Below are 11,604 nucleotides of genomic sequence, written 5' to 3' on the forward strand. Positions count from 1 at the left end.
ATTTCCTGACCCCGTCATTTTCAAATGGTAAAGCTCCACTTCCAACTTGTGGATGTCATCACGCGTGCAGTATTCCCTTTTAATGCGTTCTTTGAATTCGTTCCAGGGGGTGGCGTTAGCAGCTGTCAACCCTAGTATCTGTACTTGTGCGTTCCACCAGGTTAGCGCGATTCCTTCCAAAGTACCAGTGGCGTACTTGACCCTGCGAGTCTCAGGGCATTCACACATCTCGAATACTGACTCGAGCTTCCCAAACCAATGGAGTAGTCCCACTGCTCCTTCTGTGCCACTGAATGTGCTTGGACGACAGTCCATGAAGTTCTTGAATGTGCAGACAGGTTGCTGTGCGTTCTGACCCGTTGCGCGAGAAAGATAGGTCAAGGTTAAGCGCGAGAGTTGGGTCACGAGAGTAGGATCTAACATCCTAGGATAGGTCTGGAATAGCAGGTTATACCTCTTGCTTGTGCGGCTGCAAACGCCGCAGCAACTTGTTCGTTAATGAGAGCCGTCAACTAGGCTTGAGTCATGTTAACACGTCCATCCATGATCGAACAGTAAAGGTAGCATAAGTATGAATAGTTTGCGAGTAGTGCGATGACAGAAAAGTGTAAGCACGTAGGTATTCTCATGCAATAGTGTCATGTGTATCTAAGCATACTACGAGCAAAGTTCTATACATTTCTAGCAAGCAGGTAATGAACATAAACCTTATTACCTAGAATGTCGAGTCTTGCACGTGGAGCGAAGCGTCGTTGTGGATCGTTGAGAGCACTGTTCTGGTTATAGTCTGGTTTTAATAAAAATGTTTTCCCATATTAAAACCAAGTTCTCTATAACCAATGGCTCTGATACCAATCTGTCACACCCCCAAAATCCACACGCGGAGTATCACCGCTTGGGAGCGTGACTGACCAGGATCAAGCCACCAATCATATTGAACAATATAAATAATTAAAGAAATTCATAAACCCAATTCAATACAATTGATGTTCCAACAAAACATAGTTTAAGTAGCGGAATCATGTAAGTAACCCAACATAGTTAATAGTTTAAACTGTCTTAACAGTTCAACATAGTAATCACGATCCTTGTCCACAACGACCGCGCCTCCAGTGCAAGCTCCATAAGCACCTAAGGTCCTGCAAGGCATGCAGCAACGAGTCAACAACTAGTTGAGCGAGTTCACAGTTAACAGTTCAGTAATAGTATAGTGTGAGTAGTAGTATGTTCGTTCGTTATGTCATGTATCGTATTAGTTTCCATCGCGGCCTCCCAGGCAGGTGTGCGAAGATATTAGGGGATGTTCATCCCGAGTATTCTAGACTAGGTTTGTTTGTATCGCGGCCTACCAGGCAGGTGTGCGAAGATTAGCAGATTTCAGTTCGCGGCCTTCCAAAGGCAGGTGTGCGAAGTCAGTCATAATATCGCGGCCAACCCTTGGCAGGTGTGCGAAGATCAGTTCAATAAGTGTTACTAGTCTAGTCGTATTCTTATCGTTAGGTTCTATCAACTGAGTATGCACAATAGTTCATCAAATCCCATTCCCGCCCGGGAACCCCATGCCTTGGCTGTGTGAACTCACCTTGGTTTGCTCGGTATGCTAGGTTATGCACTCACAAGTAATCAGTCAAGCCCTATTGTTTGCACGTATGATAAATCAGTTCAAGTTTGTAAAGTTTCACGTGCAATTTAATACCATAGAGCATGTTTGACATTCGATATCATGCATCAGTGTCAGTTAATCACATTCGTACAGAATCCACGTTTCACATAAAGGCTTTCTCATTTTAATCTAACAATAACATCCGCGCGTAGTTGGATTAACACACTTTGCATAGATCACACGTGCAACAGAGTTAGTCAGGACCGAATTACAGTTAATTCATGTGACGTGGCTATCATACTGAGTTAATCATATTAACATACATAGCATATTTTACAGCGTTTGTGGCTTAGCAGAGTAGCTTTCATATCTTAACAGACTCACCATGATACAACATACATTCACAGCTTTGTTTTATCATCACATAAAGTCTGACAGGTCTTGCCCTATCTAATACTCGGACAAACAAGTGTGGGGGGGGGGGGTTTCTTGGTTTAATAGGTCGGACAAGAAGAAGAGTGTAAAGGTCGGACAAGGAGTTTCTTCATGAAACTCGGACCCTCTACACAACTCATAAAATTCGGACAGGATCTTACAACTAAATTCGGACAACAAGGTTTTGGGGTTAAAAGTTGGACACCCCCTTGTGCAGCACTCAAAACTCGGACAGGGGTAGGGGGTTCATGTAACAACTGTCACTAAAATCCCTAATTAGGATAGTAATTAGCTATTAAGGAAACTCTAATTGAGACACCCAAGTGATTCTACACAAACCCTAAAATTTTCAGAATTTTCAGAATCAGGATCAGGGCCCCTAAAACTCAGGGGGGGATAAACCCTAGCCAACGATTATCTTCATAACTAATTATAAAAATCGAATTTTAAGAAACTGACAACACAGCAAGCCTACACGCACGAAGGGCTACTCTATGAAAATAGGGTGGTCACTCGCGTAGCGCGACGCCTAAGGGGGTACCCCCTCGCGCTACGCGACGGTGTCAAAATCTCAGTATAAATAGCAGGGGTTGGGACTTGAATTTTGGCACTGAAACGACGAAAAGCGGAGTTACATAGGTCGAGTTATAAGCAAAACAGTCCAACACACACACACAATTATCGAATCGCTGCCACAGAACAGGGTAATTACTCGATCGCTATTACGATTCAGTTTCCGGAATCAATACATTCAAAGAATGTCTAAGTGCCGCCCACATTGGGCTATGCTTTATCGTTGTCGATAATTCGATAATGAGCCGAAGCATTGTACTTTGTCGTTGTCGATAATTCGATATACGAGTTGAAGTACTATACTTTATCGTTTGTCATTTTGATAAATGAGCCGAAGTATTGCACTTGGACATTCATTGTCAAAATTGATCTCGGGGAATTATCGTAACTGCTGTATTGATCACTAATCCTGTTTTGTGTGCATTATTGTTAGATTAGAAATAATCAAGGCTAATCAGTAGGCTTATACACTGCTCGTTAAATCTGCAATGTGAGTCATTCTCTTTTTATCAACTGTTTTACAATACTCCAAATTATTTTCAAAGTGTTATAATTACAGGGACTAAGTCGTGGATATCTTGATTTATTGGTTAGTGGGGTATTGTGCACATTACTATTTCTCCCAGTTAGGTTCATTGACCTACTAGGGAGAAACGTCACTATTAGAGTTCATTAACCTAATAGTGGTATGACCATCGTCACCATTGTGACTTGTCACCATTGTGGCAGAAAGCCAGATAAAGATAAAGATGTAAACCATTGTAATCGCTCTTATGCTGTAATTTATAACTATGAGTCATTTCCTAAAAACTGAATGAACTCACTCAGTATTTCCCCGCTGACAAAACCTTTTTCAAACATGTTTCAGGTAATCTGTTGTGAGCAAAGAAAAGTGCCAGGAAGCACTACCAGCTTAGAAAAGTGGCTCAGTGTAAATAAATAAAGAAACATGTTTTGAAAAATAAAGATTTCCATGGAAATCACATTATTGTAAATTACTGGGTTTATCCCTAAATTATGTAATGAGCAGTTTTAATACTAAAGATCCTGTTTTAAAAAGACTTCCGCTGTCGCCTAAATTAAAATACCGCGGGATTTCTGTCCCACGGCTCCTGAAACGGGTCAAACCGGGTCGGGGGCCGTGACAGAAATAAGGTGGTATCAGAGCCACTTCTCAAGCCACTGATTTAAGCCAATTAAGTATTTAGAAAATACTTAATTTCCATTAATTGCTATTTTGTGATTAATTGTTTATTTATCTGACTAATTGTGTACAGTATGAGCAGATCTTTATATGCTAGTCAATGTAGTAAGTCATGCAAATTCTTAAATAAATTTGACTCAAGTATTAGTACCTTTATTATCTACAATCTAGAAGTCTTATCAAGAAAATCATAAAATTTCTAAATAAAACCTCGTGTGATGTAAATTTCAATAGTACCCAGTAGGAACTAATATTTAAAAAGTTTTCTATAAATTTTATGAATTTTGATTATGTCTATTTTTGCTAAACAGCATGAGTAACTTGTCTGAGGCCCTTCAGAATTTAAATCTCTATCCAGTAAGAGTAGAAGTTTCCAGAGATTTCAATAGGTATATACCAGATATAAAAGAACCTATAGAATTCGATGCTTTACCTTTTGAGAAACCCAAGCCCAAGGAAATAGAAATTGGGGAAAGTTCTAGGCAAATTGAAAAGTTACCATCTCAGGAAGAGTTAGATTCTATAATGGCAAGCCATAATACTATTAAGCCTGTTAATGAAAATATTTTTAATTGCTCTCTTGAAACACCACTACCAATGAACTTAGAACCAGCTATTCCAAACCCTTCAATCCACTCGCAAATAGACGAATGGTTAATTAATGAAATACAGTTACAAAACTATCCCTATAAGCTTTTTCCTCAAGTTCCATCTAGAACCTTTACCAAATCCACCAATGAGTAACAAGAATAAGGCTGAACTTCGCCTTGGTGAAGAACTAATGGATACTGGGAATAGGATCCAAGAGATTGGGGGACAGATCTCCTGAAACTACGATAAGAGAGAACACAGTTACTAGAATATCGTTGACAAAAAAAAAAGAATAGGGGATTTATGAAACTGTTATTATGTAATAATAATAGTAAAATCAGTATGTGTAAGATAAATAATAAAACGGTTGTATATAGAAGCATGAAATTTTAGAAAATTTACAAATTTTGTTCGTATACGTGAGTATGTGCAATTAAGTGTGATATTGGATTATTTCTTGTATACTAATTATTTATCTATAACTTAGTTGTCAAATGGAAAACGCTAATAATGAACCAGTTAATGAGGGTAATGATTCTGAGCAACAACCGGGAGATCAATATATGACTAGGCAGGATATAGAAAATATCGTTGCTCAAGGGATAGCCAACACTATTCCAACAATGATAGCTCAAGGGATAGCCAACGCTATTCCAGCCATCGTTGCTGCTGTTAAAAATCCAATAGAACCACAACAACCCGTTCCTAGCAAACGTATTTCCGAAGATAACTTCAGTAATAGCGTAAACGGAGGCAATGATCATGTTAATCATGACAATGAACCACAACCAGCGCCGCTCCCTAAGAAAATGAAAGTTGCAACGCCTGGTTGCACTTACAAGGAATTTCTTGCTTGTAAACCATCTGAGTTTGCAGGCAACGAAGGAGCGACTGCGGCACTACGTTGGTTAGAGAAAACTGAGGCAGTAATTGCCATAAGTAAATGTGCTCAGGATGATCAGGTCATGTACGCGTCAAATCTTTTCACAGAAGGAGCGCTAGAATGGTGGAATACGGTGTTACAATCAAAAGGAAGAAGAATGGCGTATGCTATGAACTGGGAAGAATTTAAAAGCTTGGTAGAAAGAAAATTCTGTCCCGAATATGAAAAGGAACAAATGACAAACAAGTTTTTAACCCACCGAATGGTTGATGTAGATTGTCGAAAGTATACTACGACATTCTTTGAATATGCTCGAGTAGTACCAACCCTGGCTTCGCCAGAGCCAGTACTTATTTCTCGATATATTTGGGGATTGATTTCTGAAATCCGTAACATCGTCAAGGCTGCAAAACCTCGCACGATTGATGATGCGGTAGATTTAGCCAATACTCTGACTGACGAACTAGTACGGACAAGAGAAGAAAATAGAAGGAAGGAAGTAGCCCAAAAGATTACCCAGGTAATCCGTTCGGATAACCATAACGATTTTAAGAAAGGAGGGAATGGGCAATCTTCTACTAGTTCATTTTGCAATTTTTGCAAAAGGAAGCATTTTGGAAGATGCAAAGGATACTGCAATTTTTGCAAAATTCCGGGGCATCAGGAAGAAGACTGCAGGAGGAAGAAATTTTCAGTTTGTTACAACTGTGGAGAAACTGGACATCTTAGGCCAAATTGTCCAAAACTGAACAAACCATCTGACACTAAAGCCAAACCTGCAGAAGAAGCAAAAAGGAATGCAAGAGCCTTTCAATTGACTGCTCAGGAAACAGAGCTCATTCCAGATGTAATAGCCGGTACATCCTAGGTTACAACGTTTACACAAAAAGTATTAACTGAATCTGATGCATACCAAAGTTTTATAAATACTTCATTCTGTCAAACTCTTAACTTAGACAAATCTTTACACTCAAAACAGGCAAAAAAAAGGAAAATATAGAACTCTCAGGTCATATAATTCTTCGCTAACCTAATTCCTATGAAATTAGCCAAGTTTAATGTTGTGTGAGAAATAGATTGGTTAGTAACCAACCCTACTCGAATTCTCTGTGATAAGAACTTTATAGAAAATCCAGGTAACCGCTGGAGAAGTATTTATGATTATAGGAAATAAACCACGTAAGGTCACATGATAAATCATGAAGATATTCACTTAGATCCTGCTAAGATAGCAATGGAAGAGTTTGCAATCTTTAAATGGAAATTAGGAATTTTGTAAATTTAGCCAGATACTATAGGCAGTTTATTAAGGATTCTTTTAGATAGATATATCCTTAACTAAGTTAACACAGTTAATTCTAAATAAGAACCTAAACAAAAAGAAGCCTCTAGCTAGCCTTACCAGAAGGAACAGAAGATTTTAAAGTATACGGTAATGCTTCAAAGTTAAAATTTGGATATATGGTAATGCGACACAAAAAGGTAATTGTGTATGCATCAAGGCAATTGCAAAAGCACGAAGAAAGCCTTACCACTTGTAAGCCTAAAAATTAGAAACCACAAGTTATCCTTAAGATTAGGAAACATTATCTAAGCAAGCTTACTATCCATATGGGTCATAAGATTTTAAGATACATATTTGAGCAACAAGAATTAAACATGAGGAAAAAGGGAAATCCTCGATGATTACAACTATGATATTTAGTATCACGAAGGAAAGGCTGAAGACGGTTAGAAGAACTATACAAATAATAAACAAAAACCGTCGAAGTCCGAGTTGGAGACAAAAGGCTATTGAAAGTATTTCCTTGGAAAGGAATTTATAAATTCGGTAAGAGAAGAAGCTAAGTCTCTTATACGTAGGACCATTTCCAGTAATCCAACGCATAGGACCAGTAGCTTATCATTTACAACTACCAGAAGAATTAGCTGAAGTACATGATGTGTTTCATGTATCCAATCTCAAGAAACGTCTATCAGGCGAATCCTTGGTAGTACCTCTTCAAGATATAGAGATAAATGATAGAGAAACCCCTACAAATAAAAGATCGGAAAATTAAGTTTCTCAAACACAAACGACTAGTGTTAGTGAAAGTCCAATGGGAATCCAAAAGAGAACAAGAGTATACTTGGGAACTGGAATCAGAGATGAAGTGAAAATACCCTCATCTATTTCAGTGAATCTCGAGGACGAGATTTTTCTTAAGGTGGGAAGGATGTAACAACTGTCACTAAAATCCCTAATTAGGATAGTAATTAGCTATTAAGGAAACTCTAATTGAGACACCCAAGTGATTCTACACAAACCCTAAAATTTTCAGAATTTTCAGAATCAGGATCAGGGCCCCTAAAACTCAGGGGGGGATAAACCCTAGCCAACGATTATCTTCATAACTAATTATAAAAATCGAATTTTAAGAAACTGACAACACAGCAAGCCTACACGCACGAAGGGCTACTCTATGAAAATAGGGTGGTCACTCGCGTAGCGCGACGCCTAAGGGGGTACCCCCTCGCGCTACGCGACGGTGTCAAAATCTCAGTATAAATAGCAGGGGTTGGGACTTGAATTTTGGCACTGAAACGACGAAAAGCGGAGTTACATAGGTCGAGTTATAAGCAAAACAGTCCAACACACACACACAATTATCGAATCGCTGCCACAGAACAGGGTAATTACTCGATCGCTATTACGATTCAGTTTCCGGAATCAATACATTCAAAGAATGTCTAAGTGCCGCCCACATTGGGCTATGCTTTATCGTTGTCGATAATTCGATAATGAGCCGAAGCATTGTACTTTGTCGTTGTCGATAATTCGATATACGAGTTGAAGTACTATACTTTATCGTTTGTCATTTTGATAAATGAGCCGAAGTATTGCACTTGGACATTCATTGTCAAAATTGATCTCGGGGAATTATCGTAACTGTTGTATTGATCACTAATCCTGTTTTGTGTGCATTATTGTTAGATTAGAAATAATCAAGGCTAATCAGTAGGCTTATACACTGCTCGTTAAATCTGCAATGTGAGTCATTCTCTTTTTATCAACTGTTTTACAATACTCCAAATTATTTTCAAAGTGTTATAATTACAGGGACTAAGTCGTGGATATCTTGATTTATTGGTTAGTGGGGTATTGTGCACATTACTATTTCTCCCAGTTAGGTTCATTGACCTACTAGGGAGAAACGTCACTATTAGAGTTCATTAACCTAATAGTGGTATGACCATCGTCACCATTGTGACTTGTCACCATTGTGGCAGAAAGCCAGATAAAGATAAAGATGTAAACCATTGTAATCGCTCTTATGCTGTAATTTATAACTATGAGTCATTTCCTAAAAACTGAATGAACTCACTCAGTATTTCCCCGCTGACAAAACCTTTTTCAAACATGTTTCAGGTAATCTGTTGTGAGCAAAGAAAAGTGCCAGGAAGCACTACCAGCTTAGAAAAGTGGCTCAGTGTAAATAAATAAAGAAACATGTTTTGAAAAATAAAGATTTCCATGGAAATCACATTATTGTAAATTACTGGGTTTATCCCTAAATTATGTAATGAGCAGTTTTAATACTAAAGATCCTGTTTTAAAAAGACTTCCGCTGTCGCCTAAATTAAAATACCGCGGGATTTCTGTCCCACGGCTCCTGAAACGGGTCAAACCGGGTCGGGGGCCGTGACAGTTCAAAACTCGGACCCCTCCCCATATTCTTAACAAAGTCGGACTAAGGAAGGCCAAACAAAAACTCGGACCACCTCTAATGTCTTGAAAGTCGGACCATGTCAATGAGTGAAACTCGGACATCTTATCAGCTTAAAGGTCGGACTGAATTCCCTTTAAAAACTCGGACCTTTGGGTGATCCTCAAACAATTCGGACAGTAATCATGCACACCAAAAACTCAGACAATCTATTATTACAAAGATCGGACTCCTAATATTTCACCAAAGTCGGACAATTTGCACAAAAATCCGGACATCAATCCTTCATCATACTAAAGAGATTCGGACCTGATGCTTGTATCATAACCTCGGATCTAAGTATATATATAACAAAACTCGGATAAACATGCCCTCTTAAAACTCAGACATTTAAATCAAGGTTTCAAAACTCAGACAAGTAAAATCATTAAAACTCTGACTAGAGTTTTAGGGTTACAAAACTCTGACTTACGAATGTTCATATTCAATTGTGATCGTAGCAGTTACATTCTTGTTTTCATACGAAGAGAAACCCTAGTTACCTACTTTCACAATGCAGGATCAATCAATCAATCGATACTTAACAACAACCATCATCACAGGATCAATCTATCAAGCATACACTAATCATCATCATCATTTCAATAATCAAGATTCAATTTAAAGCACAGAACCATCAAATGATAAACTAGGGTTTTCAAAAATTACAAGAATCATGCATTGTTAACAATCCAACAATCAGTAAACAATGATTACACAATTACCTTGAATGGTTCTAGAGAAAGAGAGAAATCGAAAGTGATGAATGCCTTGTGCCAATGATGGTGGTGATGATGATTGCTAGGGGATTAGAGAATTGCAAGTACGTGTTTTGTTTTGTGTGCAAATGATTAGTGAAAAGGGATTAGGGTTAAGTATCTCTAGGATTTCACTAATTACCCTCTACCTCCCTAAGTATCATATTTTACACATGTACACCATCTCATAACAATTTCATAGTTTCACCACAAAGTTTATATATTTAACAAGTCTAACACAATTAACACATAACCATGCATAATCACACAATACACTTCATTGTATTAAAACATATACAATTCCATGGCAATCAATTGTGCAAATAAACAACTAATCAATACATGAACGTGCAATAAATGCGAAATAGAAATCTTGGAAATTCGAGTTGTCACACATCAAAATGTAACGCGTGACTTGGTGTTGCTCGAAAACCAGATACCTTTCTTTTTTCTTGATGAAATATTTCAATGCACTATATTGAAATTTGATCCTAATGCCTCTCTCACGTCACTTATCTACCGAGTCCTAACTTTCATCAACCCATTTGAAGCATTTATAGATATATCCAACATTTCCAGTAACACTCACCATATTCTTAGCCTTCTACATGAATGCTACACGCCTCCAGATTATATTACATCACATCCCTCTAGCTCAATGACCCCTTCGGCTGTAGATCTAGACAGGGCAGGGGTGAACTTCAAACCTAACCAATGTCCAACATGGCTTATGGGGATGGAAGTAAAGTTATCTGCATTTATATGTTTTTTGGGTCTTGGCATAAGCCTACTATTAGAATGTCAGTACTGGTTGTCGGTGATTTCACTGAGTCGGTTCTAAGGAATCTCATTGCATACGAACAATCAGGTCAAACTCGTAATTATGTTACATCCTATGCCTATGCCATGTACATGCTAGTGAATAATCAAGAAGATGTTGCAAAGTTGGTAGACTCGGGAGTCCTTGTCAATTATATGGGCTCAAATGAAGAAGCTGCTAATATGATCAATGGCATATGTAAAGAAGTTGCATGGGTGGATTTCTTTTATGTAAAACAATGGAAAACAATAAATATGTACTGCAATGGTTACTGGCCAAAACATATAACAAGAATGAGGAGTATTTATTTTAGTAGTCCATGGAATATGATTGCTCTACTTGCCGGAATCATCTTATTTGCTCTAACTGTGGTTCAGACCATCTTTACCATTAAGTCTGCTGGATACAAGTAATTTTTTTTACTACAAGTGTTATCTTATTTTGTTGTTCATCATTAGACTAGACTAACCCAAGTGTTATATTCTTTTGTTGAAATTGGAATGAAAATTAATTTCATTAAAAATGTGTTCAATTGATTAGAGATGATATTGGAATTGAAGTTAATTTCTTCAAGTTCCATCAATCAAAGGTAAGACTCCTTCAATTCAGATGAAAATTATAAATTCCAAATGAATTCAAGATCTAATTTAATAAATGTAGTATTTGGGTTCTTGTTTAATTTGTTTTTTAAAAACAGGTTAACCAGTCAATCCGTTAACAACCCGACTAACCTATTTAATACAGCACACCAACTCATTTAACACGTTTAAAACTTGTTACAACCTACTCACCACCCCCAACCTCTTTGACTCGTTTTAGATAAATGAGTAAAACAAGTCTTGTTCAGGTTACACGATCAAGGTCAGGGTTTACGTCTTTGACACACATATATACATGGTCTTGTTTTGGTTCAACACGCCAACAAGAAACCCATTAAACCACCAATCAACATGATGCATACCAGTAACCCGTTTATTTTTATTTTTGTTGT

At 37.8% G+C, this 11,604-nt stretch overlaps 1 protein-coding gene across 1 annotated transcript; it reads left to right on the forward strand.

The window, feature by feature from the left end:
- The first annotated feature begins 10,516 nt into the window (after positions 1–10,516).
- On the forward strand, positions 10,517–11,026 carry LOC118490615 (putative UPF0481 protein At3g02645). Its single transcript, XM_035988371.1, has one exon. It carries the CDS (start codon positions 10,517–10,519, stop codon positions 11,024–11,026), a length of 510 nt encoding a protein of 169 aa, XP_035844264.1.
- The last annotated feature ends 578 nt before the right edge of the window (positions 11,027–11,604 follow it).

Source organism: Helianthus annuus, chromosome 1 (genome assembly GCF_002127325.2).
Source record: "Helianthus annuus cultivar XRQ/B chromosome 1, HanXRQr2.0-SUNRISE, whole genome shotgun sequence".
Classification (NCBI taxonomy): Eukaryota; Viridiplantae; Streptophyta; class Magnoliopsida; order Asterales; family Asteraceae; genus Helianthus; species Helianthus annuus.

Coding starts and splice junctions, on each gene's coding strand:
- LOC118490615 (XM_035988371.1), top strand. CDS start 10,517: ATGGCTTATGGGGATGGAAGTAAAGTTATCTGCATTTATATGTTTTTT.